Source organism: Phaenicophaeus curvirostris, chromosome 6 (assembly GCF_032191515.1).
Source record: "Phaenicophaeus curvirostris isolate KB17595 chromosome 6, BPBGC_Pcur_1.0, whole genome shotgun sequence".
Lineage (NCBI taxonomy): Eukaryota > Metazoa > Chordata > Aves > Cuculiformes > Cuculidae > Phaenicophaeus > Phaenicophaeus curvirostris.
Genome location: NC_091397.1, coordinates 33,612,287 through 33,639,063, shown reverse-complemented (window position 1 = coordinate 33,639,063; position 26,777 = coordinate 33,612,287). Strand labels below are relative to the sequence as shown.

At 38.6% G+C, this 26,777-nt stretch overlaps 1 protein-coding gene across 3 annotated transcripts in view; it reads right to left on the bottom strand.

Moving 5' to 3' along the window:
• Window positions 1-26,777, bottom strand: part of TPK1 (thiamin pyrophosphokinase 1) — a 293,667-nt gene that overhangs the window by 107,623 nt on the left and 159,267 nt on the right. For 2 of the 3 annotated variants that reach the window (XM_069859753.1, XM_069859755.1), the window contains one exon: window positions 11,944-12,039. The exons of the other annotated variant lie outside the window; for it this stretch is intronic. In XM_069859753.1, coding sequence (XP_069715854.1) covers window positions 11,944-12,039 — 96 coding nt within the window. The remainder of the gene's footprint in view (window positions 1-11,943; window positions 12,040-26,777) is intronic. 3 annotated transcript variants of the gene reach the window in all.

The following is a 26,777-nucleotide window of genomic DNA, read 5'->3' as shown; positions in this document are numbered from 1 at the left end:
GCATGCTTGCTAAACACTACCTTTCTGTGAAAACTGATCCAGCTGGCATTCCTTTTTCTGGTATGGATGGGTTAAATACAAAGATTTTCACAGTATGATTGAGGAATATGTATTTAAGGAGAAGGGTGAAAAGACAAAGGAAGCTGGGAACTGTCCGGGGTGGGTGAAAAGAGTGCAGAATCTAGCTTTGTAATGTCAGCATTGCTGTGACATCTAAGAGTGAAGTCCAAGGCCCTAACTGACAGCAAAGGATGCCCATTCTTTTCAAAACTGTGCTTGTTATTTCTGATCAGAAATCCACCCCCCCACACCCCCCCAAGGTACAGATAATGGCTTTGGATAGATAACTCAAAGGAATTCTGTCTACATGATCTCAGCTTCAGCTAGACCACTTGCAAACAAACCAACCTAAGTCTCAGAGAAGTGGGTAGGTGAAAGAGAAAACTTTTACTGACAACGACCAGTAGCACTGAATTAACCACAAAGACCTCCCCTAAAGAAAAAAGGGAAGGCAACAGTAATCAAGATGTGATAAAAGCTCTGGAGCAATGAATAAACCTCCCTCCCTCTGAGACCATGAAGACCATCCACTGCTAATATGCAAGATATTTCTATGCCAATTACAGGCCAGATACTGTTTCTGATTCAAACATAGCTTTCTTTTATCACCTTCTCACTTCACTGACATTTTTTTTTTTTTCATATTTCACAGTCCTTCTTGATCTCCTACCATGCATAAGTCTATTCCCTTAATTTAAAATTTTGGAGGAATATGATATAAAGAATAAAATTATTGTAGGAATCTGCACATTATATTGAAATACATTATAGGCTGAGACACTTATATATTAAAGTACATTATATGCTGAAAAGCAAACAATTAAGCAGTAGTGTGAATGCCATGTTTATTATCACTTTATCATTTTGACACTTCATCAGTGTTGACCATTTTACAATAAAAGTATTTTTTTCTCCATAAGGCAATTTTGTCAACTTAGAACATGGTTTGAAAATTCCAGATATATCCTTTCTGGTCTCTGCACCAGTTTCAGTACTGAAGACTTTAAAATGTAGCAAGCACTTCCCTTCATAACAAAGGAGCCAGAGTAGGTTTCAGTTCATTGTCCCATAGCTGTATTAGAGCTCTTGTATGGGCCAGATCACAGACATTTATATCAGCCACAAAATTGCAATGTAAATTTAATGAACTAATAAAATCCCACAACCCAATGCTGAATATATAGAAAGATACTGTACATTTTAGTTGATAATACAGGCTCTCTAGCTCAGTGTTTTACATAAAAGGTATGGCATTTATTTCCTATGAGAATGATATGCCCAGCAACACAGCAGCATCTGAATATTGCTCAGGTAAAATCCTTTTTACTGTAGTTGGAATTTGCTCATTGCTTCAGCCATCTGACTCTTCATGGGAACAAGAGCTCTCAGCTGAAGGCTGCCATCCTGTCTTTGTACCTGAGATGATAAACTTCAATCAGCTTCATTGTCATCTTACCTCATTAACCTTTATATGATAAAGTTCCAGCTCCTTCCGGAAGCATTTCTTGCTTATGTTCATTTTCTTACATGTTTACCCAACTAATCCTTTTTATTTGTAACTCTTATTCTATTTGTAACCCTTTTTATTTCAAATAAGAGGTTAATGATTTCTGTTAATGACAATAAGCACGCAAACAAATTGCATTTGTCTGTTTTATACAAGCAACATGTATGATGGTAAGACGGAAAAGGGAAAGATCATCTCAAAATCCAGTCAGAGAAACATTTCAATCCTGGTTCTACTATTGACTTGTTTTTATATCTCTGGTCAAATGACTTGATTTCTTTCCAGTGCTTTGGCTTTGCTCTCTACTGCAGGTAAATGGAATATTTGAGGGTGCATGTAACATCATCTGGCATAAATTTTGTGGAACATAAACTTCATAACCATTGGTTTCATTCTTTCTAACTTACAGAAACCTCATCTACAAAATCAACGTGAACTGCAGGACTCTAAGCAATTGGAATTTGACTGCTTGCTCTTGTGCTGAATATTCATGTATGACCTTGATCAAACAGTACTTGTGCCTCAGGTAGAGTAGGGACAGCAATAACTGCTGCTATACCTGTGCTGGCCAGGTGGAGCTCAGCTCTACAATTCATGCTGCGTATGAGATCAGGGTCATTGGAATTCCTTGTTGTCTCAATTTTTACGGGTAAAGGGCTGGTCCCTACTCCAGACCATGCTGTGTGAGTAGGCAAAAGTGCACTAAAACTCTTAGAGCAATGTTTTCACTAAGCCTTTGGAGGAAAACGTGTGCTGGTTTTGACCCTGCATTTATTCTGTGCATGAACAAGGATTCCAGGACTACCAATCATGTGTCTTCTGAAAAATCATAAAATCTTCCTGTCTTTTAAAACAGGATGAAAAGACATTTACAGACATCAGACTAACCTTTCTGCTCCCACAGCTGAACCAGCATAGTCCACAGTGTGTACCATGGTATTACCCCATGGAAATGTTAAACCAATCACCGTAAACTACCATATCTTTATGAAAACAAGCCCTGGCTTTGTACTAGCAGCAATGCAAGAGTAGCTCCAAAAATTATGCTAAAATGGTCAAGAAAATCTCTCTAATGATCTTATATCCACTCACATCTAGTGCCAACAGCTGTGTTTGGCACATGCTATGGTTTTAATCTCTTTGTATACTGCTTCCAGGAGTAAAAAAAGGAAAAACACACTAAACAAAAACTCCCATCAATGAACAATTCCAGGGAGAAAAAAAAAATTAATTCTATCCTCTTCCAAAGAATCTGTTCTTTGTGAGCTTTTTATTTCACATTTCACTTAACTCTGTCTGTCAGTCTTTACTTAGAAGAAATCCAGAGTGCAATCCAAATGCAGCTTTTACAAAGCCTTCAGATAAGTGCGTATAAAGCCAAAGGCATTTTTTAAAAAAAAATTGTTGTCCATTTTCTTTCAGTTTACTAACCAAAAGCATTACAACACCTGAGGATGCTTGTTTATATTTAAAAACACAGCCAAGCAGCAGCTACAAAGTGAAGATCATTCAAAATAGCCTTCCTTGCCAGCCGTCCAACATGCTTTCAATCTGTCACAAGCTTAGAACCACACAAGTACAACCCACAGCTTCCCTGCCAGCAAGACACCCACCCTGCAGTGTTGATGGCTGTTATACTGCACTCCTTAACTACAGCCAGCCAGCAGCCTGTGTTGAAGGTTAACTCAGTCTTGCAGTATCAGCAGGTGGGAAGGGCATAGCACAAGGAAGATGCTCTCTGCTGTGAGGACTCTCCCTAAAGCCTCCACTTCAAAGGGATCCAGACCATAATCCAGGTGAAGGAGCATTGCTGGACCTTGGCTCTTGCTGCAGCACTCTGGCAGTCTTGGGCAGGAAGGTCCCTGGCTACTCAGGACCTGATGGATCAGAGGCATTTTATATTCTGCCTGCTAGACCACAAACAGGGTATCTATCCCAGGACGGAGACAGGTATGGTTGGAATTGATAATCTCAGAGGTCTTTTCCAACCAAATGATTCTATGCACATCTTCGCACACCTCCATGTGCCCTGACAACTTCACTTTGATTCCTTTACAGTCCTGTGGTGGGTTAACCTCGTCTGACAGTCAGGCACTCATCCCAGAAGCTCTCTTACTGCCCCACCTCAACAGGATAGGGATGAAAGCAAGAAAGCTGGTGAGGGGGCTGGAGAACAAACCTTACGAGGAGTGGCTGAGAGAGCTGGGGTTGTTTAGCCTGGAGAAGAGGAGGCTGAGGGGAGACCTTATTGCTCTCTACAACTACCTAAAAGGAGGTTGTGGAGAGGAGGGTGCCGGCCTCTTCTCCCACAGAGGAGAAGTGACAGGGAATAGGACAGGAGGGAATGGCCTCAAGCTCTGCCAGGGGAGGTTTAGGCTGGACGTTAGGAAAAAATATTTCACAGAAAGGGTCATTGGGCACTGGTACAGGCTGCCCAGGAAGGTAGTTGAGTCACCTTCCCTGGAAGTGTTTAAGGGACAGGTGGACGAGGTGCTGAGGGGCATGGTTTAGTGTTTAATAGGAATGGTTGGACTCAATGATCTGGTGGGTCTTTTCCAACCTGGCGATTCTATGATTCTATGATCCTATGAAAATTAAATGAGAAAGCTCATGGGTTAAGAAAAAAGACAGGAAGATCATTAATTACCAATTACCATTACAGGCAAAACAGACCCGACTTGGGGAAAATTAATTTAATTTATTGTCAATTAAAAACCAAGTTAGAGAGAAAATAAAAGGAAGAACTAAAACCACCTTTCTGCCACTCCTCTTTTTCCCAGGTCCAACTTCAGTTCTTAATTCCTGATTTCTCTAACTTCTTCCTTCCTCCTAGTGGTGGAGGGGAGTAGGAGGGCTGCACTGCCGTTTCCTTAGCTGCACTTTCCTGAGGCACCCATCCGTGGCTGCAGTGCCTACTTCAGTCTAACTAGTACCCCTTATAACTTAACTCAATATGACTTGTGCTTCTTTAGAAGGCCAAGACCAACATACGATGTGTCTGCCACAGTGATCTTTTCTCTCTCCACCAAAGTTCCCTTTCCTTTCCCACCACGCCTTCATAGAACCGGAGAATCATAGAATGCCAGGTTGAAAGGGACCTCAAGGAACATCTGGTCCAAACTTTTAAGGTGATGTATAGTTTAAACAAGATGGTCCAGCACCCCATCAAGCTGAGCTTTAAAAGTGTCCATTGCCACATGCTTGTGTTTCAGCTGCTGCCCAGGTGCTGCTCTGGGACCCCTGGAAAGCTTACAGAGGAAGCTGACCAAACCTGAAGTATTTCAAGGCAGTGGAGTGGTTTTCTGTAGAAAAGGGTCATTGCATAAAACACTCTGCCAGCAGCCATAGGGGCTTAGACCCAGATGAACAGAGAAAGCCGATCTTAGCACTATAAGAAGCAAGATCTTTTCCTGTGGCTTCCTAAACCAGACATGTCTTTTCTTTAAAATTTATTTTCAGCCTATTTTAGTTTCCATTCTGTCATTTTAACTTTAGGTATCAAATTTTAAGGAAATAATCACAGATTTTAAGGAAAAATATTCTGTAAAAATACAGAAAAGGAAATAAAAACAAATCTCAATTTTCATTAAAGAGTGAAGGGTGTTTTTTTTAATTTCATGCAATTTTATGCTATAAAGTTTGCATTAAAGACACTACAAATAATGCAAAGCTGTAGGGCATCCTTGCTATCCTGAGGCAGCATCGTGGAGGAGACAATGGCGTAAAAGGCATTTGTGCCTAACTAGGATGAGACATTATCTCTGCTATTTAAAAAGTTTAAATTTGGGTTCACATAGGTCTGAAGATCTCTAACAGATCCCAACAGAACAGTAATATTTTCAGCTGTCCTGAACATTAATCTTCATGATGAACAAGGGGATAATAGCCTGTCCTATTATACTCAAGGGACAGATATAAGACCTGAAACTAAAGATGGAAAATTTTTCCCGTGTCTCTCAGGCCCTATACTGTGGATAGTTCCTCTTCTGAGTGATTTCACCGAGTACCTGGGCAGTACAGAACTATTATTTTCTTTTCCATGGGAGTGCAGATTTGCAGAAAGAAATCCTGAATTTATACATTTGTTTCTAAGAGGCTGGAGATATTCTTATACTGAAGGAAGTAGGTTAGGATCTTGGATGCCAATTTTCCTTTGCAGGGCAGGTTATGTATCTATAGCTGGTAAGCTGAACATAGCCTGAATAAAGTCAGCTTACATCCATTACAGAACCTATTTTATTTTTCTACACTGTCCTCTAGACCATATAAATCTAGTCATGCACTTAAAAATAAATGAAGCGTGATTTCTTAAACTGGAGGCGCTTGTGAAGTTGTAAACATTTTATGATCACATTTAATTTGCACAAAATATTGAGCTTTAATTGTTCAGTGTCTAGTTGTTCAGTTGTTAAAAGGGAAGCTCTATGGGTACTTTCGGCAAGTGAAAAAGACCATCCCCGAAGCTCCGCCTTAGTGGTGACAAAGTCAAATTAAAAGGTAGCTGAATTAAAAAAGAACAGCGTGAATATCAGAACTAGCAATGCCTGGTAGCCAACGTGGCTCTGGTATGCAGACCCTTCAATCTCTACCTCTGTTGAGCTTGTTCTACTGCCTTTTTCTGCAGTGGGAATACCGTAGGGGCCTTTCAAGTATTGCCAGGCTGCCTCATTTTCACAGTATCTGTGAAGAGTTAAACTACTCTACGCGCTTCTGTCCCTTCTGAAACACTGCTGGTATCAGTCAAGAGGTCTGGAGTTAAAGGTCGGGGAAAGTCAAGAGACTGCAGAAGACAGCGAGGCCTCAGGACTACAGGCTAAACCATTTCTATGTAGCACTAGCCACATGCTTTTACTTTGCAACAATTGTAATGCTTCATTTCTCCTCTGCCCCCAGTATTTTCTAGATAAGGAAAAGTAAAAAAATGGCAAGATACAACACAGCTTCAAAAGATTTGACCAATATTACAATTTTACTGTTTCTCTTGACTGTTCAAAGGACATATGATGTTACAAAGAGGGAGAAAATGTCATCGGGGAAACAAAGGAAACCAAAATTAGTAAGGGAATGTTCTTATACACACTACTTAGGCTAAATAAGTTTCCTCAAACAGGATAGAAAAAAGAAGCCATCAGAAAAGGTTAATTTGTTGATTCACTTACTGCTTGAAGGACCAGATCAGTGCAGTTCATGAAATGATGAAACTGTTCTCTCTAGAGCCAGTATTTCTACACTCATTGATATAGAAAACTCCTAAAGGATTCCATGAAACTGTCTCACTAACAGCCAAAAGCCTATCATTTATTCTTGAAAAGCATCTCAGTTTGGTAGGAAGAAATTATATTTGAGATGTAAAAAACCCCAACTATCATAATCTGCAGTTAAGATTTGCCGCACCAACACAATTCTCTTAATATGCTTAATTATAAAGAAAAACTGTACCTCCCATTAACTAAGCAGAATTTCATAAAAATACTCATCATGTATGAGAGATTTCAGAACACCACAGTACTCGTGTCAAGCAGAAAAAAAAAAAAGTTATTCATGAAAATCTCAGGCAACAAACGGAGCTCTCAGTTCTTGAGCTGCATAAAAATTCCTGGTGTCAAAACCTGCCACAACATCCACTTCCAAGACCCTGTCAATGTAAGCATGACAGTCTTTTGAGAACAATGGTATGTCAGCGTAGCCCAACTGCTTCCCCGGCAGGGAGGCAGTTACACCAGCAATAGCTGCTATCTGGGGATGCTGCATAAGCTGTGCTCCTGTAAAGCAGAAAGGGCTGGATTGATTTAAAAAATTGCGGGGTGTGGAAGAGAATCACCTCTCCTATAAAAAATGGACAATACAAAGGGAACAGTAAATCATCTACAGTAAGCTCATGTTTTCTGTTTAAAATACATTTACCCTTTGACTAAACTGAGAGAATGGTAGCTGGTTGCGTGAAACCTGGGCTTCCTCAATAACTTCCATAGGGTTGTTACTGAGCATATCCTTGATCTCTTCATTCCCTGAACTGCCTAAACAAATGATACTTTTTCCCTAGTTCTTCCCCTCCTCCATGCTTGATATGGGGTTAATCTTTTTCAAACAAATAAACAAAAATCAATGATTCTCCAGAAATCCCATTCTGCTTCTGCCTTTTTTCTTTAAATTATCTTCATAGATCAAATTCAACCCTGAAGAGTATAGGAGGATTACATAAGAAAATCTCTTAGTATATGATGCACTGTGTTCTGGCAAGACACTCATTTTGCATGAAATTATTCTAACACAAAGATATTGAGTCCTGATGCCCACATCTGTAGTGGAACAGGTAGACAGTCTGTTTCTGTTGCATTAAACTTGGGTGTTTCTCTTTGGAAACTGGCAAGCTCTGATGTTCTGTATTACAAGAAATGTACTTTACCACACCTTAATAATGGAAAGCCTTAAAATAATTTGACAATAGGAAAGATGGGTTAGATACTTCATTCCTGAAAGGTGGATTTGGACCTTAGCGTCCAAACACTCAGCACTCAAAGCTATGTCTGCACATCCTACAAGAGGGATATACTCCACTTGAAAGGCATTATGAAATTCTACATTTTAGAAGTAGGAGTTAACAGGAAACATTTTAGATCCATTTGTTTCTTTCTGACGGGAAAGTTTTATGAAGATGATTACTATTAACAACTCATGCAAATCTTTTGATACAGTACTTCACAGTACAGAAACCTTTCATTGCATGTATTTAACTTTCCCAAAAATATATCTGCTTTGCATTTTCTATTCTCCTCCTGCGAGATGTTAAGAAGAAGAAATCAACAGTGCCACCAAAACTGAACAGGTGCATTTTTAGCCTTGCCTCCTATATGGAATTTGGAGATAGAGCCACAAAATTCAGGGCTCTTGTAAAAAAGTGTCACACTCCAGCTCCATGCCAGCTTTGGTGTCTTCCAGACTGCCTCTCCCCCTATTTATAGTATTCAGATAATTAGCTGTTCCCAAATCTGGTAATGGCCTGTCCTCATTCCTAGGCTTTCCTTTAAAAGTCATTCCCACTACTGCTCTGGGTCCCCAGAAGTTTTCAGAAATGAAAAAAAGTAGTGATCCAACATGAAATGAGGAACTATTAATATGAGTAGCAAAACTATGATTCGGTTGGGAACTGAAGCTGATATATTTACTGTTAAAAAAAAAGTCATGTCATCAAGAATAAACTCAAATGACAGACAGACAAAACCAAAGCTAAGCCAAACAGAGCCCAGTACTTGCAGTAGTTACACTCTTTCTACATGGGAGTGTTCTTTATGTAAAAAATTATTACCTTTTAATGTATTTTCTGAGTTTCATTTTAGAATATTGCCTGTTCAGGGTCTTTTTCATCATGTAAAGACATACCAGGGAGTGTTTAATAAGCTGTTTGTATAGCTGAAGTTGCCATATGAACATCACCTCACTGCCTTCTCTTCTGCACTTTATAAACACAGGAGCTCACTAACATGTTTAGTTCAGTCTCCCTCAACAAAAAAGAAATTGGACTAACTTGATGCTTTTCTTGAAAGGGCAAAGAGAAAAATACTTGCATTCACTTAGAAGTAGTAATAACCCAGATTGCTGACAAATTGAACCTTTAAAGTGTAATTTTATAATGGAAATGTTAGTGTAGTATCCCTTTACTGCAAAGGGTTTTTAGGAAGAGTTGGTTTGGATTTTTTCACTTTTTCATGTTGACAGTGATGCTTTTATCAATTTAAACACACTAACATTCAAGCACTAAAAGGCATGTAGGTTTCAATAAAATTCATTTTTATATCTTTAGCTCATATAACCAAATGAGCTGCTTTAACTTTTTTTAAGCAGAAAAGATAATAAAATTAAATGAAAAGTCCTAGAGCTTAGTTTTAAGACTAAATAGTATTTTAGATGAAACAGTTAAACAAAGCAGAGTTTGTAGCTCTGGGATAAAGATAATGGCTTAAATATAACTTTACATTATGGGGATTCTTCTTGGAGCTGCATATCAATACACACACTTCCACTTCTCCCTGGCATGAGCTGCTATGAGCTCCTTATGAGTCAGACCAGGGACATTGTTACGGAAAGAGCACTTGATGAAGACTCGAGATTGGAGAATCATCCCCAACTGTACCACTAGTATGCTGGCAGACTGTGGACAGGTTGCTTCTGTACTTCTGCTTTATGATCTGCAAGATGAAGATAATAATGCTCATTTTTAATGCAAGATATGTTGATATCAAAATAAGAGATACTGTAAGCATGCCTACCACCAGTACAGATGATTTCTTGAAATAGCTTGTGCTACGTTACAGAAAATTAAGAACAGAAAGTAGTACCAGGGAGAAATTACTATAAATAAGTGTACATGAAGGTCTGGTAGTGAAGTAAGGAAAGTACTCATATAGCCACAGAACGTATAAAATAGTGATTAAAGCACTATAAAGAAAGGGTTATTAAGATATTGAAAAAACATCACATAGGACTAGGAATGCACACTGCCAGAAAATTAGTGCATTTATATAGATACATGCATGTGCATGTATGTGCACATATACTCACAGTCATGCAGAAAGAGAAAGAGAGATATTTATATGCGTTTAGGTTGGAGACAAACTGCAGGAGTCAGATTCTGTTGGTGATGCTTCACTGCTTCACCCATTCAATACAATGCACAAATGAATTAGGGCTGTGGAGAGGGAAAATTAAGACTCATTCTAACTTGCACATATAAAGGGTACTGCTTGTTCTAGCATTCACTGCAATATGTAATTATAAATACACATAATTAGGTGACTTAGATATCAGAAAAATACTCCAATGCTGCTTTCTGCATGGCGTGGCTAAGCAACCAGACTATGCAATATAAACTGAAATCAATGACCCTGAGGATTCACAAACTATTTTAAATGTTTTTATTTGAGAAAAAAGGAAAAAAAAAGACCACTTACGAATTTGGCTACTTATTCTAGAAGACAGAATTATTGTTGTTTACACCAAACAAGGAGTTCAAGAACTAAGAAGGTGTCTTTTTCTCCCAGTTTTGTGTCCAGTTTACTGCCACCTGCAATTACATCTTTCCTTGAGGTAAAGGCAAAATCTAAGCTCCTTTGCAACACTCTCTCCAGTGGGGGCACTGAGTGTCTATCTCACCTTCATTCCCACTCAGGCAACCTCTAAGAAAGCTGTTTGGCATTATAATATTCAGTACTCTTTTCCTCTGTTTGAAAGTTATTTGTTCAAAAGATATTTGATGAGCAGGAAGGAAGAGGAGGGAGGTGCATCGGAAGTAAATTACACAAACTTAATTCCTTTGAAACAAAATATTGTACCTCCTTATGTAGAACTTCCATAGAGGTAACTGACAGATCAGAGTAGAAATTTCATCTGTTCAGCATTGCAGATAAATGACAACTTACTCTCTAACCAACAGAGGAAGATCTGTTTCAAATACCTCGGGTCCTCACAGCTGAATTTCATCCAGATGAAGTATGTCACAGCGCTATGGATCCACAGTATAAGTTGAATGTAATTAATTTCCTAGCTTAACAAATTGCTACTCAGAAAGAGCAGCAAACACAACATCACTGTGCTATCCATTTTCTTTTTAAGATACTAAAGAGATATTTTCCTTGTTTAGTAACTTCAACTATAAATCATGGAGAAACAGATTTCTAGTGTTTCTTCGGAGACAACTATCCTAAAAGCACATCTGCCATTGACTCATCATGTTGGAAATTCCCAAGGAATTTTAACTTCACATCTCAGAGATGAAACAAGCAGGCCTTTGAAACCAAACTGTGGATGAGGAGGGGGAACATTGTTTCCTTTGCTTTTCCTGTGAAATGAGCAGCTGACAACTCCATATGGCTCCTTCTAAGTTTAGCACACTGCTTGCTCTGCAAAGGTTCCTTTGATTCCTGAAGAACCTTTTGCAGAAGGAGGTATTGCTCACCATATGCAATACTGGCAGGATAAGAATTTCCCTCACATATCACCTTTGGGATGGGAGAGGAAGATGGTGAACATCAAAGCTCAGTGTGCCAAAACTTAAAAAATACATACGCATGCTGAAGTGGGACTCTTGCTTTGAACACTAGCCACAACAGCTCTTCTGCACTTTGGGTAGTTCATTAACAGAAATCAATACAAGCTGCCTTTTAAGTAAGCCAACGCTTGTTCATTGACGCGAAGTGTAATTCCTTTTATCAGAAGCATCAATGCTTACAAGGTATGCAGTAAATTACGGCAAAACTACAGAATGGCAAGGCTACAGAAAATATTGTTTCATTTCAGTGTAAACTTAAAACATAAACCTAATTATATTGAAAGGAAGAGTAATTACTAAGAACTAGAGACAAAAGATATGTTGCGTTTACCTGGAGTCCCTTCTTCTCTATCTTTTTTTGGAGTATCTGAAGGCACTTGGTGAAATCTGTGAGATCCTGATCCATGGTCTCAATTAACTCACACCCCTAATGAAGAAGCAACAAAATGGAGAGAAAAAATAATGTCAGTCATCTTTCAATTTCTAGAACTAACATTGTCTTTAGAGAAATTAACTGCAGTCAACAATTCTTAATGTCTCTGCATGGAGATGCAGAACTAAGTAAAAGACTATTACCCCTACAGAGTTCAGCTCCCAGCTGAACAAATTATGAAACTGCACTTCAACTGGCATAGGAGTAGATGTTAAAAAATTCTTGAATACATTTATGACTTTGGATAAGCATGTTCAACAATGCTCTGCTGGATGGACAAGTACTGGTGTAGTGAGCCCTGGGTGATCAGTAACTTCCAGGGTCAGGTTCCAGGAAAATAACCATCCTCTCTGGTGCTACAGTTACCACTTTTCTGCTACATATATTCAAATGTATAAAAACGTAAGCATACAAACATGTTCAAACTTAGTGGAACCAGTGCAGTTTGTACTAGTGAATTTGCAGTGATACAACATTGCCTTGCCCTTGGGGTAACATGGAGGAAAGCACCTTAAAGTAGAGAAGAGTAGAAGAAATAATTTCTTAATTGAGACCTAAAGCAAGTCCTAAGTCTCTGACAAAAGGCTGAGTAAGGAAAAGCAGAGTATACCTACCACATAAAGTCACTATTCAAAGAGGTTTCAAGGACACAAAATACCTATACAGCATTGTAAATTAAAATTAGAACTGTACCCACCGGATTTAGAGGTTCCCTCTCCCACCACTCCAAGTTCTCCTTAAAAACTTCCTACCTTTGTCTTTATCTGACAGATTTTATGTTTCTGCTATACGTGATAACAGCTGATAAGAGAACAGCATTCAGACTACAAAATCATTGTGTGTGTGCCTGTGTGTATGAAGTACATTACTTTGTTATGTTAGGAAAAAAACCAAGCAATCAACCAACAAAGTGTTAAAGTTACCTCTTCTTTAGTGGCAAAAATAAAGGTACAGGGGGCAAAATATCCCAAATCAGTGCACAGTTAGTGGATTGCAGCAACAAAATTACAAGCCTCCAACAGGAAGACATATACTATCACTGCAATTCTTACCCACACAGCCAGAATGCGTATAAAACCAAACAGAACTCTTACGCAGTAGGGGGTTTGGATGAAGTGGAAGAGATAAGGCAGGAAGTAACAGCATCCTTTTTATTATATCCCTTCTCCTCCCTCGTCAAAAACTTCTTAAAGGAAGGCTGGTTAAAAGCAGTAGCTCTTCTGATACCCGATAGTGCTCTAAATAACTTTTCAAGTAGTAATAACAGCCAATAGATGTGAGGCATCGTATAGCTGCACCAGTACGTGTAATCAAAGATCTCCCCTACAGAAGTGATGCTGCTGCCATCACAAAGAAGCTAGGGAAAATGCAGCTGGAGCCTGAACTCAGTGTTAAGCTTCAAAAAATTTGAATGTCTCCACTCTTCAGTAAAGGCTGAAACTTAAAAAATTGGCAGAGGGGGAAGTGACACAAACCATCTGAAGTCTGTAATGAACATGTGAGTTGTGCAATGCCAGCCAGAGACACCAAGGGAGCCCAGGAAAGGCATAGGGATATTCAGGCCCACTCAGAAAGCTCACAGTTGGACCTGAAAACTACTGAGGGGAATGTGTTTATCAAAGCCTCTCTAAATGAAAAGATGTCTCATTCACTAAGAACAGGGTGCTCTCAGACAGTCTTGTTATCAGTGCTGATGGTGGCAAGAGAGACCAAGCTGCAAGAAACTGTGAAGAGACAGAATCTCTGCAGCCTTTCACAATCAGCCTTTAAACAGCGTGAGAATGTGACAGATGAAGACTAAATCAATGGCAGGGACAGCTACTGCAGAGCACAGGAGAAGAGACAGAACCTGAGTTACCAGCTCTTAAATTAGCAGAGGAGAAGGAAGGTCTTTTATCTTTTGCCAGGACTATTCCTTGGTTCCACAATGCTGGCAGAAGTAAGTGGTTTATAGGTACCAATTTATAAATAAAAGATTTAACCCCCACTGCCCACAGGACTTTGAAACATTCCTTCCTGCAGTCACTGACAAGCCTGATCTCCTCCTTGGACAGTCAGGTTTTGGCAGCTGCAGGTAGGCTGCAAATCTGCTTTCCTCCCAGTGAAGACCAAATTGTCTGAAGTTTTTTCCGAGAGATGATCTGCAACAGCTAAAATTATTTTATTATTTATTATTTTATGCCTTCTACTGTTAAAAACATTGCACTTGAGTATGGCACTTGCCTAACTTCTTAGGATGTTCTTCAATAAGAAAAATATTTCAGAGCAACTACAAGGTGCTACCAAGGCAAAATAACGTCAGCATGGTGGCTGGAGAGCACTGAAGGTCATTTACCACAGATCCAGAAGAAAGCTATGATCCACCACACATAGCCATCCTGTTTAGCCCAGCTACTGTCTCTTGCACACATTGACAGCAGAAGGTCTCAAAGATGCATCACAGAACTGCGATCTAAATGTGTAAACAGGATGTCAAATGCACAAAGGCATTAAAGCCAGGCTAATATACTTACGATACCAGGCTGGTACCCTGGCAGCAGTAATTAAAAACAAAACCTTGGCTTAACAGTGGCATCCTGAAACTGTTCACTCACTGTCTGCACCTTTGACACTTTTTAGAAGTACTGCTATAGATCATACTGAAAAACGTTGACAGAGTGCTACCATTAAAGATAACACTTCCTACAAATTAAACCATGATTTCTCATTCTCTTTCCATATCAAGCAAATAATCAGTTCTGGAATTGGAAGAGATTTTAGATTTGCTCGTGTTGCCACAATGGCAAAAAGACTAGTGTTGTCAGAGGTCAGATAGCCCTGGGGAACAGGACATGCAGCAGCATTGCCACCTTCCTGTATCCTCTTAACGATCTCACTGAAATTAATGTCTGTGCAGTTCATATTCACTGATGGTAAGAGAGTTTTAGATAAATCTGTTGCTTCTGACATATCAAATCCAATATTTTATACCACAGAACTGGATGACAGTTCAAATGCAGCTCTTGTCAACCCCTACTGTATTACTCCCCAATGACAAAAATCTTCAAGACAGAGTTTCACGATGCAGCTAAGATTTAATGAAAGGACTGATGCTTGTATTTTTATAGATACCTGCTCAACTTAATAACATTAGCCTTTGTTAAGAAAGTTAAAAAAGCAAAACAAATTTAACATTAGGAAAGGTTAGAAAAATCAATACCACACAGCAGGAAAGAAAACAATAGATTGTATCTGATGACGACATAACTTCATTGAATAACACGATGAGGCACACAGAATTCAGTTTTGGCTGTTCTGTCTTATTATAGCAGTTACAGGAGGCACATTGCTAAAGACAGAGTATGCCAGACATATAATAGGATTATTGAACCCTATATCTTAGACAGACACTGAAATCAGACAGGCACTGAAATGTCAATCTGAACATCTCTGCACTTCCCTCAGTTTTAGAAATATTATGCATCACAGAATGTTGTGTGATTGAAAAAAACCAGTGTGTAGATGTCCATTCCCCCATGTCCTTATTAATCTTTTATTAAAAGAAAGTAATGTTTGTTCTTTCTTTAATCTTTCTGAGCATAAGAATATAATTAGGGCAGAATACATAAAATATCCTAATTCGTGCTGTCTCCAAGACCCTCCTAAATGGTAAGCCATTTGAGTCTATCTTGTGAAGCTTGCATCTGGCTCTGCTCACTCAGTGCACCAGTGACATCCGGTTCAATCTTCTAACAATCCCTGTTGCGCTGAGGCTCAATTTTGAGGCATCAATCTCAACACAGATGCCCTTATTTTTAGTGTTAACAGCAGACAGAGGAAAACCATATATCCTCAAGTAAAAAAAAAAGAAGAGAAACAGCTTATAGAGCCTCTCAAAAACACAGCACAGACAAATAAAGTTTAAGGAAGCTATATAAATTAAACTATATTTCTAAACAATCTCCTTATCCTAGACCTTGTCTGCCCCCTCACCTGCCGAAACAGTACAGCACCCACCAAAACCAGTATCTCACAGACCAACTGAATAAGAGCTATACATTCACAGAACTATTTCAGTTGGAAAAGACTTTTCAAAGTCATCTGCTCAAGATTAGGTTAGATTACCTCAAATTGCTCAAGGTCTTTTCCACTGTAGGTTGAGCATCTCCCAGGATGGAGACTCCACAACTTCTCTGGGCAACCTCTTCCAGTGCTTGAGCACTCTTGAGGTGAAATTTTCCTTCCCAGTGTAAAACTAGCATCTCCTATGTTGCAAATTGTGACTTGCTTCTTTTCCTATCCCTGTTTACCTTAAAGAAGACTCTAGTTCTGTCTCCTCTGTGCCCTCCCATTAGGAAGTTGAAGACAGCAATTTCACCTCTTGTTCACCTTGTCTTCTGGAAGCTGAACAAGCCAGTTTCTCCCAGCATTTCCTTATGCATCATGTGCTCCAGACTTCCTTAACATACATTTCCGTTACTTGTGCTATGTGGGTATGTGATATTTCCACCTCAAAGAGCCTGAAAGGCTCAATTAGCAGCTATGTGGTAAAAGATTCCTAGTTCTCTCTTCTTCTTAATATAAATTTCTGGGCCCAGGGGATTTTGGTCATTTTGCCCTTCTGGTACTCTCTTTCACTTTTGCTTACTTGGAGAATAACCTCAAACCTCTACACTCTTCACATAGTTGCTGCAGTAACCTGAATGTTTTGAACTCTCAAATATTTACATATCCAAACATGCAGACAAGTGTTTCAACTCTCACTTGGACCCAATGCAGCTGATGATACTGAAAAACAACTGTAGGAAAAGGCATACACGGATCTGAGCAAAGTGCTGCTCTAGACCAGGCATTGATGGACAGAAAGGGTCTGACTGCAGGTCTTAGACAAGGCCTATCCACAAAGATAAATGTGTGGATGTATCATCAGACAAGTTTTACAGATGACAGCATTATGTTCCACTATCTTGTCTATAATAGGAGGGTGGTCTTGTGAGACCGGAGCATTCAATCAGCACCAGAAAGAAAAAAAATAGTCTGGGAAACATATTTTGCAGAGATGGCAGGCATCCAGACACTAGTCATCCTAGTCAGGGTTTCACAGCTGACTGAAAACAACTCTCCCAGAATGGAAACCAAGTCTTGCATTGGATAAAGATGGAGCAGATTACAATGTCACACGAGGTTTCTGAAAACATTTAAAGAGACAGGACTGGAGAATGACAGAACAAGAACACCTAGCTTGAGCTACTGACAGGCATTAAAGCTGCACAGATTTTCTACAGGCTCTAAGTTACTTGGGTGTGATGTAGTAAGATGGTACCAAACCACGGAGCTGGTTTATCTCTATGAATTACAAACCAGAAAGAAACAAGTGAATTGAATCCTTTTGCATTTTGGGACAAGGATGCAAGTATGGAAAGCAAAGAAGTTAAGTTCACTGATCTCTTTTGAGAGTTTCAAGTACTGCTAAACAACAAGTATTGAACAGATGCTTTTTTATCAGTTTAATTGTATGAACTGTGGTTTCATTTTTGCAGTAGACAACAAAAACCTGTGTAATTGGTGATAATTATTTTGGATATTTCAATAGGAAAAAAAATAATTAAGCAAAATATATTTTCTTTCAGTGTTTGGACTCAAATTTGGCTTACTGTTTGGCAGCAGTGCAAAACTAATACTGTACAGATTGCCTGGCCCTCAGTTCTAGAGTGGATGATGTTTTGACTCATCCAATTGCACATTAAGTGGCACTGTCAATCATATTAACTAAAAGAATTTATTAATCATGTTGAAGCATATGCACTGGAAGCCAGATAAAAAATCCACACTGTAAAATGAACCAAGAATGTTCAGTTTTGACCACCAATTCTAACCTTATATAACACCACTTGATTAACTAAACAAGTACTATCTGGCGGCATGAAACAAAAATAGTGAATGTAAGTAAACATATGCAAACCTCTGCAAGCCAAAAGCTAACTGAACTTGACAAATTTGACAAGTATTAAAAAAAAAAGGAGAGCTCTATAGTTGAAACTTTGACTGCCACAGCTGCAGCCTCTCCTCCCTTCCCCTATTTCTATTTTGATATGATCTTTTTCGGAGTAAATCAAATGTTTCCTGTATTTGTTTTTAATGAGGCAGCATGTGGCTTTTGGTGGAGGATAGCTTTTTTATACCATACATTTGATGTTGACGTAGCAGCAATGAAAGAGTTCTGCATTAATTAGGTTGCCTCCTTTCAAAAGAAAAGTCTGTTGTTAATAAGATCATGGCAATTACTTAAAATGAACAAAATATGAGTCTGTTGAGTTGGTATTTGACCAATATGAAAGAAAGCCAACATGCCCTCTTTGCTGTCTATAATGAAATGAAAAGTAGAAACCCAAAGTTTCTAAATCTTAGAAATCAAATCCAAGCAAAAAACCCTCACAAATGTAAACTAACAAAATCCAAACAGCACAGCTAACATTCCATTTGCTGGCTAAAATACCGGTATTTATCTCTACGGGAGCAAATCCTCCTGGTTTATTAAGTTTGGTGAATGAAAGCAAACATTAAATACTCACCCAGAGGTTAGAAAGTGCAATAAAATACGTCATTGCAACACCTTTATCAGAACACCTCTAACGTTTTCCAAAACACCAAGCAGAAAGGTAAGAGACTTGCCTGAGAAAACCGAGGTAGAAAGATCTGTCAGGAGCTGCAGTGTCATATATACAGGTCATATCTCTCTATACCCATTTCTGGCATTTAAACAGCAGACCTGTATTTCTACATCCCTGTGCAACCCAGACATGTTATTTCTCCAGTCTGATGATTAAATATGAGCACAGTGCAGCAGTGACAGTCACCTGCTATTTTTGGGTCTCTAAAATTTCCCTTATGCACCCATCCTTGTCTGCAAAACAAAGCTTCAGAGAGAGGAGATTTAATTGATGGTCAGGCTCCCTTCATAACCTGTATTGTGAAAAGCTTTTGCCTACCAAGATGATTAGGTCCTTTGGATCCTAACCTATTGATAAGAATGATTATCGTATCTTGCTTTTCTTAGAAAGTCACTTGGAAATAGGAATTGTTCCTCTATCTGTGTGCATATGTGCATGAAGATATTAGGTAGCTTGTGTAAGAGAAATTGTAGTCCAAGAACAGCAGGTGTCTCTGACAGAAGGGAAGCTAATGCCACTGATTGTACATAACATGAGCCACTATCAGTCATGTCAATGCTGACTTGGATATGTTTTGAACCAAGAATAACAACTGTAACATTTCTAAAATGTTGTAACTACTCACAAACACATATTAAAACTAATACCATCTTTGGCACTCACGTCAATGATAATGCAAATAAGACTCAAGCACTCTCCTGAAATAAAGCAGGAAACAGAAAAGCTGCCCCAACCACAAATCCTATGCCCCACAAAGTTGAAGAAATAGGACATGCAATATTCCTTGAAATTCAATCATTTGCGGGAGCTTTTATGAGGTGGGAGGGAGCGAGGGAGGCTGTTGGCATTTCAAATCCCACAACACTTTATGCACAGGAACCAGAAGTTTTTGTTTTAAGTTCTGTGGTTTGGTAATTATTTACTTTGTAATTTTTATTTAAATTAAAAGAGCTTCAGGTTAATAGCTTGTGCTTTTTATCACACTGGATTACAGACACTCTAAAGAACTAAAGTTAATCAGCAGACACTATATTTGAATCAATTTGAGTTTTCAGACCAATCGACAATTCTCAAGAATCATCTGAAGGCAAGAAAACAATGCAAAAACCAGCAGTGTTTGTATTGGCAGGTTTTCAAGGAAATGGCCTGGCAATTTTTAGCCACCCTAAACACTATCTTAATATGATCCTTTGCCAGCAACCTAGGGACCAAAGAGCACTGTGACTATGAAAAAGGCATAGCAAATAGCAAAAGAGATGTTTACCTGTATGGCTTTTCTAATCATTAAATTTATTTAAATATATATTTGACCAGCACTGCTTGTCTCTCTCTTGCATTCAGATGGGCTTTATGAGAGAGAATTCTTATTCCTCAGCTAGTACCTACCAGTAAGTTCTAAGTTTCAGAGATATGTAATTGATCTAAAAAGAATCTGGATTGTAAGAGTGGAGCTGCATCTCAGGTATTGATCACTGGACAGAATTAATTGTGACCAGGCCCCAAATATGCGCTATGCTCACACACACACAAAAAAAAAACAACAAAAAAAAGGTGCTTTCTTGCACAACTCTGTCTACATGTACGAGATGAGTATGAATAGACAATCAGATTTTGATTACCCAAAGACAGCAAATTTAAAAGAGAAACATCCTTCTATTGTAGATAAAACACCAAAAATTGTGCTATCAACACAATTTAGTAGCTCATTTTTCTTTCTGGTAATGGAGTATTAATGAAAAAAAGCAAGATAAGCCCCAAGACTGATCCTTCAGGAAAGCCACTGATTAGTTCCCTCTGCTTGTTAGTTTTCTTATGAATAGCTGTCTACCTTTAATCTGTGTAATAAACTCCAACTTGGCTTGGTATTCTTTGTTGTTGTTTTTTTTTCCTTGTTACTGTCCTATCTAACAGTTTCTAAAACCTCTCAGCCTTGGCCTAAGAGCTGTATGTCACAAGGAATAGGAGAAACTTTCTGCAGGGGGAGTTCATTCATTTTCTAGAATACTCCATCATTTCAGGCTCATTTGACATAGATCAAAGGGAGAATGCTAGACTATATGTATTCTTAGCCCAATTAAGCTCAGCTTCTTTGTTCAACTTTTTAAACAATACGGCTGGCCCTCTTCCTCCTCCTCCTTCAGTTTTTCAACCCTCTTTCCAGTTATATTTCTCCTTCTCCATGAAGGGAATGGGTAATTTAAATTTATGGATCCAAGGGTCATCTGGGAGAAGCAGATTATATAAGGTTTCCAATATGCACTGAGAAAGGCAGCAAGTTTACATCACCAAAACTGGGTATCTCCTGCACCACTACACCAGGTTGAATTCCTGCTTATATATTTATAGGATATAAAAGCAGTAATGCAGAGTACAGTTAACACTATTGTTAGGCATATGCACTCCATATTAACTACAGACAGAAAATTATCACCTAAAAGAGATATTGCTTTTGGGAAATAATTGGAGGAAAATTCCTATCCGATGCTTCTACAGATTCTTGGGTCAGAACTACCAGTGTGTAAAGGGTGCCAAAGTCAAAGGGCACACTGGTATTTATTTAGCTACTTGTGTTGTGTACTGAATGGAACTTTATGGGTCCAAGAATTATAATGAGCAAATAGATTTAGGAAATGCCTAATCTTCATGTAGACCAGTGGAAACAAGTTTCCCAAATCCAAAAATAAAATAAAATAAAATTAAATTAAATTGTTCTGTATTTCAACAAGTGATATTGCAAAGGTAACAGCAATGAAAATAAACAAATAAATAAATAAGTAATAAAGAATTATAATAATAACTACCACTACCACCTCATTCTACAATCTTTTTCCATCAAAGATCATCAATCCACTTGGGAGCAATGAACACAAGTAACTGACATGCTGACATTTTGACAGACATAAGGGAAAGCCCAGGAAAGTTAAACCACTGCCCAGCAGAACAGTTCTTACTTCATCACTAGCAAGTGTTCCACTGAATATGAACATATTTCCAACTAAAATTCAGAATATTTACTCTATTTCCACATAACCAAGGTAGATTCTTGTATAATAAAAGGTCACACATATCTACACAGTTGCTGTATTTTTTATTTGTGTCAGGCTTCAACTATTCTGAATTGAAATGTGAGGTTGCTAAACAAATGTCCAGACTTCAGGTCTGAGAGTGCTTCATTACTTAGTAAGCTGGAAAGCAGTTTTATCTTACAGGTATACTTAAAGCCCTGCTTTTTTAGTAGGCAGAGGTTTCAAGTTTAGAAACAGAGAATACCTGGCAACTGGTCCATAAATACTTCTTCCCATCTAACTTTTCCGCATGATATATAAACAGCTACTCAAGCAACTGTACTGTACTGAAAACATTTGCATTTCACATGTGAAATGTTTCAAGATTTGAACAGGTGACAAACATTACAACAAACAAAATAAATAACGTGTAGCCAACTAACAGCATTGACTCTGCAAGGCACATAGAGCTTTGCAATATAAGAGTTTGCATTGGTACATCCTAGGTCTCTCCTAAGAGGATATTCCTTTGCTTCACCTAGTGACAGTGATTTCTGAAGTCTACCAGTGCCACTTCTAGCTCTCCTCACACACAGCGATAGTCCCTGTCAAAGGCAATCTAATGCAACATAAAAGACATAGACATTATGAAAGGCACTAAGCAGTCATCTTCTTGTTCTACAGGGTCTGTTCAGAACTCCCTCCACTAAGCACCCTGTGAGCTGTGATCAGTCACAGTCCATTGGATAGGTTATATTTCAAGGGATATATGGCCATCTCCAGAAAGCAAGGGTCCCAGTCTGGTCTCTATTAATGCTGTAGTGTAAGGAGAATGGCCTCAAGCTGCGCCAGGTGAGGTTCAGACTGGATATCAGGAAAAAAATTTTCACAGAAAGGGTCACAGGGCACTGGAACAGGCTGCCCAGGGAGACGGTTGAGTCACCATCTCTGGAGGTATTTAAAAGACGGGCAGACGAGGTGCTCAGCAACACAGTTTAGTGGCAGATAGGAATGGTTGGACTCCATGATCCAAGAGGTCTTTTCCAACCTGGTGATTCTATGCCTTAAGTGAATTACCCTGAACATCTATGTGAAAGCTTAGATCCCATGTTCTTCCCTAACGTGACTGATAGCAGAATTTGGCCTCATGCATCTGTTACTGACAAAGGGCAATGGAACAGTCAGTGCACATTCATAATTCAAAATGCAAACCACAGTCATTTGGGTAAAAAGCTGTAAGTGGTTTGCAGAAATTGAATGCAACAAAAAAGCAGAGTTACATATTGCACTCAAATATGAATGCAAGTGTGAATAAAAGCTGGGTGCACACATGAGGGCAGACTGGCCTAGCAGACTACTGGGAACACACAAGGGTGCAAGACAAGCCATTTCCCTGACTGCTGCCTAGACAAAGCATGAGGCAGAGGAGCATCCTGCTGTGCTTTGAGCTTCCCATCAGTTATACCGGCTAACATGATTGCTGTGTGAACCTGACCTAACATCCATTAATATCAATACTCAGGACAGTAAGGCACAGTATATAATAAAATTTCCATAACACACTATTCTAACACATAATCACATCTAGAAGCTTTTAGTTTTCTGCTCTCCTTTGTTCTATGTACCCTCTATTTTAAACTACCACTGTTAAAAAGAAAAAAAAAAAAAGATATCAAGACCTGCTTGTGCATTTTGATCAGAAATCTAAAAAAAGCTTACAGCTTGAAAAAGCTGTGAGAAGAGATATCAGAAGCTCAGCAGGGCTATATGTGCACTTTTTGAAGGTGAAATTTTATATTTTTTTTTTAGCTCATGCAAGTCTTGCACACACATTGATTATTTTTGACAGTACCTTGCCTGAGCTGTAAGTCTGAAGCAGATCCACATGGAGAGAGCGAGACATGCAGATATATACTCCCCCACAGTTTTCAGTATATTTGGCTCTTTACTAGCTGGGTTTTGCAAACAATGGTTATGTCTTGACCATAGTCAATACCGTGTTTGCAAACTGGAGAGAACTAAACCAAGCTTTAGTGGGCAACAAAGCTCAGCCTAGGCTGAGGACACTTGCAAAGAAAACACTGTCTAAATGTTTTCTAGGGCTGGATTTGCTGTGAGAAGGCAATGAATACACTAACTGGATGATAAAACATGGAGATTAAACTACCCTTTTCAGCCATACTGTCCATCTTTCTAATGAGAAAGTTTTCTTAAGTACACTCCTAAGGATTATGTTCTGTTTAATTAAAAGATTTTTCAAGCCTCAGGAGTTTTGCTTCTTTCCAGAAGAAAACAGCATTGCATCATAAGAGGTTCTGCTAGGTGCGTCTCCTGATATTTACCAAAGTCTGCTTATACAGACGTGTGCCCTTGCACATAGGAGTTACATAGGTACATATCCCCAGTCCCTGTGATGCCCAGTAACACTCATTCTCCTTCCTGGTCCTTCTTTAAATTCATATTTCAAGATCCCTAGCATTCGGAGAGAGAAAACATAAAAAGTAAAGCCCACAGACAAGCAATAGCTGTAGTATATACAAAGTAGCCTTTCTCTACTGACAGAAAGCAATAGAGCTGCTCTCCTTTTTCCAGGAACTCATCGTGCTTTTCCTTCCATAATGAAATGGCAGTCCTGGGCCTGAAGTAGGCCACAAAAATTGTAAGTTGAGAGGCTTTGCTTTTTAAGCTGCAGATCATACTGTAAATGTCAAGAGATTCCAGTACATTCAGACACTTAACAGTTTTCCCTTAAAAGAGTGAAAAGTCCCCCTACACCTTGCATTCCACATCTGACATTGTCCGCTGAGACGTTTATCAACTAAGGGTTCAGCTGCTGATGCTCCCATAAGGGGAATCTCACATGATCGGACCAAGCAGTCAGTGCACAGCCCCACAGTCATGTTTGGGCACATGTTTGGTTTCTAGCTTCTGTGTGTGTTAGGCTTTAATTTTAGCCTTTCTTTATCTCAGTCCTGAAAGCGTGCAATAAATAAATACATCTAGCATGCACCATGAAAATAAGTGAATAAGCATTCAAAAGGTAGTCTATATGGCAATAAGAAGTATCATGATACAGCCACGTAAGGTAGCCATAATCCTAATAAGATAAACAACTGCTTAAGGCAAACACCTACCTCTCCTCTATAGTTTTTGAAGACACAGCCATGCATTAATATCTGTGATTTTCCTATATTAAAATTCTTTAACTACTTAATTTCTTCACCTTTACTTTCACAGAAAAAAAAAAGAAGGCAGCATAAAAAGGTAGCAATTGTCATCTATTCTACATCCCCATTTTAGCCATCATAGAAGTTTTTGCATCCTTTGGAAATTAAAGAACTAAGCAGTCTAGAATAACATGCTGCATCAAGTAAAAATAAAAATATAACAGCAGAGGAAATATGCAGCTTGCTTATTTTATCATTTGAATGAATCACATTGGAGACCCACAGTGGAAATGGTTTTGCAGCAGATTTAAAGCAAAAGCTATTTTTCCAATCAAATTATATGAAAAGAAGACAGTTGTTTAATACTTTCTTCACGTATACTTGAAAAACCACTGTTACACTTCTAGATATTTTATGTGAAGTCACTACTTTTATTCCCTAGGTACCTTAATGCTTTCCAACTTTTTTTGTGCATGTAATGCAAACGATATTCAAAACTGCAGATTTTGAATGTGACAGTCTAAGACTAAAATTGCTATCTGATTGCAATCTAGTGGAACATAAAACACACTGTTTTTAATGGGTTCGCTGGAAAAAATCCTAAAACTATGGTGAACAATTAATACAAATGATTATTAAGCAATTAAAGGATTTGGCTTAATTGTTAGTATGGATGTAGAAGAGAACCACCACAAACTTAGGTGAGAATATATCATTAAGGAGAAACTTTTCTTTTTGGTAAGTTTTGTGAAAGACCATAACACATCCCTTCTGACAATAGAAGCATTTTCCTTCATTCCTACCAAGCTCAGCCAAAATTTTGCTAATATTTTAAATTTCAAATGGTGTTATAGCACCAGACATTTTAATTAACTACTTACTTGTTTCAAATAATTTGGCAGAAGGTGAAAAGAGCTCATTTTAAAAGGAGGTAATCTTATCATGTGCAAGAAGAAATACAGTCCCTCATTCAAGAATAATTAGTAGGTCACTGTAAATAACATCTGCATAGTTACTGTAAATCATTTTGGTGACAGAAGGTACTGCCATGCAGTCTGATCAACGTTACCAATGAAGCAAAGCCAATTATTTTGATATGTTTATGTGATAGATTGCTGTTATTATTCAACATTAGGATGTTTGATGTAGTGCATAGGGCTGCCATCTCCAAACTTTTTGCTTTGTACTCTCAAAAAAAGCACCTCTGCAAAAATTAAATTGAGGTGAGAAACAGGGGTGAGGGTTTTCTTTTACTTAGATCATGTACAGTTCAAATTCAAGCTACATCTTCTCTTAACTTTCAGCAATGTGTAACTCATCTTTACATCCACACAAATCACCTTGTGCTGTACCTTCAGCATTGTCCATCATCATCAGTGTGTGCAACCAGAACTCAGCCAACATCTATACCTTGCATGACACAACATCAAATCAAGCTTCCTTCTCCTGCTGACCTGTAATAACTTAGAGCAAGATCACCCTTTGCTTCAGGAGAACATGCCATTTTCTCCAAGTTTTTTTGAGCTGACAAAGCACAGTTGCATTAGCCACAGGTCATCACAAAGTGGCCACAGTAATTGCAGTTACGTTCATGACTTCCACAATACTTGAAATACTCTCTTAGACTTAAGGGCTAAACAACTATAATTCAAGGGATTCAGCTGTTTCTTTCTGAAGACGTGGATGATTTGAAATATGTATATCAATAAAGAATTTTGAAGCACTAAGCAGGCACCAGAAACATATGCCAGGAGACATTGCTGTGCAGACTGTCTTAGGGTGGGTAAAGCAGAGGACATAGTTGTAAAATTCAGAACACAGTAACAGACTCCCAAACACTACAGCCAGATTTGCTACTGAGGTTTGCATCATTCCATGTTCATCTTCCATTTAATTTTTCATAGTATCTC